Source organism: Anastrepha obliqua, chromosome 1 (assembly GCF_027943255.1).
Source record: "Anastrepha obliqua isolate idAnaObli1 chromosome 1, idAnaObli1_1.0, whole genome shotgun sequence".
Taxonomy (NCBI): Eukaryota; Metazoa; Arthropoda; class Insecta; order Diptera; family Tephritidae; genus Anastrepha; species Anastrepha obliqua.
Window position 1 is genome coordinate 22,480,291 of NC_072892.1, and position 6,060 is coordinate 22,486,350.

The 6,060-nt window shown below is 37.2% G+C and overlaps 1 protein-coding gene across 3 annotated transcripts; it reads right to left on the minus strand.

Moving 5' to 3' along the window:
• Positions 1-508: 508 nt before the first annotated feature.
• Positions 509-5,296, minus strand: LOC129249767 (A-kinase anchor protein 17A). Of its 3 annotated transcripts, none has more exons than XM_054889403.1 (7): positions 5,173-5,296; positions 4,643-4,828; positions 4,117-4,577; positions 3,803-4,060; positions 3,319-3,526; positions 1,702-2,351; positions 509-1,641 (listed from the first exon to the last, which is right to left on the minus strand). In XM_054889403.1, the coding sequence occupies exons 2-7, from the start codon at positions 4,754-4,756 to the stop codon at positions 813-815; spliced, it is 2,520 nt and encodes an 839-aa protein (XP_054745378.1). In that variant the 5' UTR covers positions 4,757-4,828; positions 5,173-5,296; the 3' UTR covers positions 509-812. The 3 variants fall into 3 exon arrangements, with proteins under 3 accessions (XP_054745378.1, XP_054745374.1, XP_054745370.1); XM_054889399.1 differs by having other exon boundaries at positions 5,109-5,296; XM_054889395.1 differs by having other exon boundaries at positions 4,643-5,296.
• Between the last annotated feature and the right edge of the window lie 764 nt (positions 5,297-6,060).

Here is a 6,060-nt window from a genome sequence, read left to right on the forward strand (position 1 = left end):
CATGTATGGGAAATGTTTTTGCTGCTACAACAACAACAACAACAACAACAATGTATATGTGATGCTTTCAGCCAGCGAGGTCAACCTAACCTAAAAAGTCGAATACCACACATCATTGAAAAATTGTTTTCTAATAGCAATCGCCCTTCGGCAAGCAATGGCAATCCTCCGAGCGCATTTTTGCCATGAAAAAGCTCCTCATAAGAAACCTTTTTGCCATTCGGAGGCAGCATAAAACTGTTGGCTCTTTCATTTGGAATCCCACAAAGGGTATAAGCTTCAATAATATATGTATAAACAAGTGAAAGTAACGAATTTTTAACTTAATACTATAAATACTTACGCATTAGGGGCTCCATGCGTTGCAGACAATCTTGGATGTTTGACCCAATGTGGTTTATCACTTCACCAAACACTAACAAATGTGAAATAACAGCAACAAAATTAAATAAAATCGTTTCCGATGGAAGTTAAGGCATTTCCGCGATTAGTAAGTGAAATTTCCGCATTTTTCAAATTAGGTTTTTAGTAATTGTTGTTTTTGCAACTTTCTTTTTTTTTACTTAACCTTCAAAATTTAATATGTAAAACTAAATTCTCATTTTAAATACATATAATAATATATGGTTTGAAGTAATTTACTGTGGTCTAAGTAGTCTACTCTGCAGTTATCAGATTTAAGTGACACATACATATACATACATAGCTGTATCTTTCTTTAAATTTTAGTTAATGTTATTATGTGTTTGACTTTTTTTTAACAATTACAATTATAACTAATTATTATATCTCAATAAATAACTTCGACGCATTTAATACGCATCAGCTTCGCGTTCGTATGAATTGCGCCTTGAATGAGATGAGTGGTATGAATGTGTGCGCACGCGTTCCCTGCTCTGACTGCGCTCTGCACGCTCGTCTACTTTACTAGCTGCGGGCGAGCTGACTGTAGTTCCAGTACAGCCGTTTTTTGGAATAGAATTCGTATCCTTCATATCGTTTTCAGAACTAGTCACAATTGCATTCGCCACATCTGTGCTGGCAGCATTCGTTAGGCTACGTGTTGGATTGTGTTTGCAGTGCCGGAAGTTTTCCTTTATTACGCGCTCTTCTTGCCGCATGCGATCCTGGGTGACCTTTTCGATTGTGCGTTTCATTTCTTCAGCTGAACGGACTAGTTTATCAGTTTCCAGCACAATGTGTCGTTTCATCGGGAATCGTTCTCCACGTCGTGACCAGGAGCGTTTCGAGCGTGTGCGCGATCGCGATTTGGATCTCGAGCGAGATGAATCGGATGTGGAGTATGAACGACGTGTAGATACAAGTTTCTTATTGGCGCGTGGTTGCGTCGGACTCTTTGTACGTGACCTACGCGACTTGGAATCCTCACGACTGCGTGAAGTACGTCTTGTTTTCGATTTAGAATTAGATCGGGAGCGCGTGTAAGAACGCGAACGTGCACGGCGCTCGGAGCGTGATCGACTACGCGTACGACGCTGTCTGGAACGAGAATGAGAAGGCGTACGACTACGAGAACGACTTCGCGAACGAGAACGTGAGCGACTGCGTTTAGAGTAGTGCCGTTTACGTGAACGTGAGCGTGAGTGGGAGCGAGAGTAGGAGCGGCTCCGTGAACGATTTCTGAAATAACGCAGTTTTATTTTGTTTATATAAACTTTGTATGCAGCTTAGTTAAGTTACCTGGAGCGCGAATATGATTCTTTACGATAATCGCCGTCGTCGTACTGTTCGTCTTCATAACTATTTTTGTAGCTGTTGTAGTATGAAGTATCGTAAGAGCCTCTGCCGCGTCCTCGACCACCACGTCCCCTTCCTCGTATACGCGGTGCATAGCCACGATAGTTCACAGAAACTGGAAAGGGAGTGGGCGCTCGGTAAAGCGCAGACATGCCTCCAAACACGGGAGGTACATAGGGAAACATAGAAAACGATTTCATCCATTCGCTGGCCGCTTCAGGTGGATAGCCTGGTGGCAAAGTTCCTGGGGTAGCGCCACCAGCTGCGGCTAGTGCTGCCACAGCTTTGAAGGGATTTAATGGATTCAGACCGACAGCAGGTATTGCAGGCACATTGCTGGCTTCGGTGGGAGCTACAGTGGTTTTCTGTTTTGCCTTCTCCTCATCAACATCGGAGCTTTCAGATCGACGAGATCTACCGCTTTTCAAAAGTCCCATTAATGGGGTTTTAGTTTTTATTTCTTCCACTTTCTTTTTCTGCTCGGTCAGCAGTTTTTCGGTGGCCAACTTATACTTTTCGACCAGCCGACCACGCATATCCGTTTTGGGCGCTTGATTATTACCATATTTAGAGTACTTGCCCTCATGTTTCAGCTAGTGGGGTATAGAAAAATTGTGTTTTTATTAAAAACATAAAAACAAACAAAAATTAAATACAAAAAAATATATATATATGTATATACAGGGTTGGCCATATTAAACTGACCCATGTGATTATTAAAAAAATATGGAAAAAGAAACATTTTTTTGTGTTTCATTGTGAAAAACATTTAATTTAGTTCAAGGAGATTCGTTTACATCACTTTTTGAATATGATATCGCGCAAGTGGTCGCCCTTAGCTCGTATAGCGTAATGTGCCCGTTTTTCGGCGTTTTCCATAGTTTTGGCCAGCGTCTCGGCCGATATGGCGGCTATTTCCCGTCGGATATTGGCCTTAAGTGCGCCTAGTGTCTTTGGCTTGTTGACGTAAACCTTAGATTTCAAATTACAGTAAAAAGTTATAGGGTTACTCAATGGGTCAGTTTAATATGGCCAACCCTGTATATTAAATATATCAAAAAAAAAAAAAAAAAAAAAAAAAAAAAATATTAAAAACATTAAAAAAAAAAACTTTAAAAGAAAAACAAATATTAAATACATCAAAAAAACAAAAAACATTAAAAAACAAAACAAATATTAAAGACATTAAAAAAACCAAAACATAGTAAAAAAAATTGAATACATTAAAAAAAAATTAAAACTATTAAAAACATAAAAAAACAAATATTATGTATATTCATTAAAAAAGAAACAAATACTAAAAACATTAAAAGAACACAAATATTAAAAACATTAAAAAAAGAAAATATTAAAAGCATTAATTACAAAAAAATTTCTAAAACATAAAATAAAAACAACAAATATTAAAAGCATTATTTAAGAAAACAATATCAAAAGCATTATTAAAACAAACCAAAAAAGGTTAAAGTCTTATTAAAAAACAAAGAAAAAAATATATTAAGTCTTATTAAAAAACAAAACAAATAGCATACACATTTTACGAAAAAAAAAAGTATTTACTTTGATGCGGTTGAATAGCTGCTCCAATATACGTATACTCTCCAATTTTCTTTGCGCTATCATTAACTTCCGCTCCTCGATGCGTATCTTCTGTGAGATTTCAATTTGGCCCCTCTCTTGTATTTTCTTCAGGTGTTTCTCCTTGCGTTTCTCTTCTCGTTCGCGTTGCTTCTCTAATTCAGCTAATTTTAATTGCTCTTCTTTTTGCCTGTAATTTTTTTTAATTCGCTACTCTTCTTTCTATTGAGCTTACAGCATAATTTGTTTTCAGTTCTACTGACATTTTACGTGGCTTCCCAAAGTTCTTAAGCTTAATTTTATGATAGAACTTGTATACGGAAAATAATTTCTATAGTAATATAAGCGTATTTGAAGATAACAGCAAATGAGAAAACAATTCTCAATTGATGCACTTCACTTACACAAAATGTTACCAAAATAAAAAAATTCATATTTTAAAACGAAACCTTGAACGAATGCAAACCTTTCATGCTCTTGTCTTTCAATCTCCTCCTTCTTTTTCTTTTCCAGCTCCTCTTCTTCGCTTTGTGCCTTCTGTATTAGACGCTTACGTACCCGTTCCCGACGCTGAATCTGTGCATCGCTGAGATGTTTTGTTTTGTCAAAAACAACGCTAATGTTGATGGTTTGTGTTTTGTCTACAAATTTCCGCACCAATTTCATGCCGCGAAACTCATCCATGGCGCGTACAAACCCCATGTATTCGTCAAATTGTACATAACTTGAGATGATAATTATTTTATTATTGTTATTTCCTTAACCTGGTGAGCTACTTACGCTTCGAAGAGCACGCCATGCTCGTAGCTGAAAGTCTTCATGCCATTGATGTCGGTGTTCATTTTATTGCGGTAAGGATCGCAAATTGGTATATCAACACAACGTACGCTGCCGAACTTCTCGAAAATGCGTTTGAAGATGCTTTCGCTCGGCTTCACGTTATCGTCGTTTTCCATATGTCTGGGGCAGAACCATCGTATTGGCAAATGTGTTAGATGTATGGTGTCTGGGCGTTCGCCCGCCTTCATCTCATCCATATTGCTGGCATCACGAAAGAATGAGTCCCAATCGTGTCGCGTAGGAAAGTCATCTTTTGGTTCCGTTGCGCGTACCCGAAACGATTCACTAAAGCCAGATAAACGCAGTGACACTCCATCTAGACGAGAAATGGCACTGCGCAACCGAGTGCGATCTTCTAATTCAGCTTCGAAGCGTATAAACTCCAATGTGCTTTTTGATGTCTTTAATTATTTTAGTAAATGTTAAAAAAAGGTTAGGCAAAATTGATATAAATGATTTTACGCACTTTCAAAACGAAGAATTTGTCTGGCTTCAACGCGGCGCTTAATTTCTCCATTAAATCCAAATGAGAAATGGATTTGCCCGTTTTATTAACGGGTAGTGACACTGATATCGTCATCTTGGCCAGCGGCTTGAGATATAAGCTATGTGGCAGATAAAGCGGCACACAGTCTGATACATTTTGTATATTCTGAATTTCGGTCATTTTTAAACAAATGTTTTTGAAATATCAATTAGTTGTTTTTAATTGAACGAAGTTAAACGATATTTAATTGTGTAAATTACATGAAGAGACATTAGCTCGTGGGAAAAAGAAATATTAGTATATGAAATTATCTAAAAATTGCTGAAAATGCACTTTGATAAAAAGAAATATCCTAGCAACGACACACAAAATTTGATTATTAATTCTTCTAAAATTTTCGCGGAAATTCTTATGAAAATCAGGAGGCTGCCATAATGATCTAGACCTTATTATACTAAAGAGGAAAAAAAGTAAATGCTAGATATGAATATTTAACAAAACACAACGACTTCTGATCTCCTTAGCGACTCTTTGATTCTAAATTGAATTATTTGCGGAATATACGCGTAATCACGACTTTTGCATTAAAATGTTGCAAGGTGAAAAATGCTGAAGTGAAAATAACAACGTTGCGCAAATTTCCACATTGAAATGAAGGAAATTAAGAGAACAGCTTACAGAGAACGTAAAATAAAAATTTCTTTCCAACAATAGGGTGATTGAGAAATTTATATTTAGGTGGCTTTGAAAACTAAAAAAACCGTAAGAATAACGTTCCATCAAATAGTAAAGGTGTGGGTAAAACATAAAAACTTACCCTACAAGAGAATGCTAAGCACTTTCGTCAAAAATTTCAACACATTTACAAGTATTTTATAAGTGTATAATACATGCCAGGCGGTCGCCGTAGCCGAATGGGTTGGTGCGTGACTACCATTCGGAATTCACAGAGAGAACGTCGGTTCGAATCTCGGTGAAAACACCAAAATTAAGACAAAGATTTGTCTAATAGCGGTCGCCCCTCGGCAGGCAATGGCAAACCTCCGAGTGTATTTCTGCCATGAAAAAGCTCCTCATAAAAATATCTGCTGTTCGGAGTCGGCTTGAAACTGTAGGTCCCTCCATTTGTGGAACAACATCAAGACGCACACCACAAATAGGAGGAGGAGCTCGGCCAAACACCCAAAAAGGGTGTACGCGCCAATTATATATATATATATAATACATGCCAATTAGCAGAACGGCATACACAACATTTTTTATAGGGGAAATCAAATATTTCATTTGATATTCCTTTCCCCTTATCGGCGTGAATTCTATCTATCGTTTACCAATAGCAATTTCATATAGGTGAAAAATATATCTACTGTACTTTAAATGACAAGGCAACTCATTTG

What these genes read in the sequence shown, in the direction of transcription:
- LOC129249767 (XM_054889395.1), bottom strand. Translation starts at nt 4,843, where the DNA reads ATGACCGAAATTCAGAATATACAAAATGTATCAGACTGTGTGCCGCTT. An exon ending in ACAAATTCTTCGTTTTGAAA is followed by an intron (nt 4,578 to 4,642) that starts GTGCGTAAAATC and finishes AAATAATTAAAG; the next exon opens with ACATCAAAAAGCACATTGGA. An exon ending in CATGGCGTGCTCTTCGAAGC is followed by an intron (nt 4,061 to 4,116) that starts GTAAGTAGCTCA and finishes TATCATCTCAAG; the next exon opens with TTATGTACAATTTGACGAAT.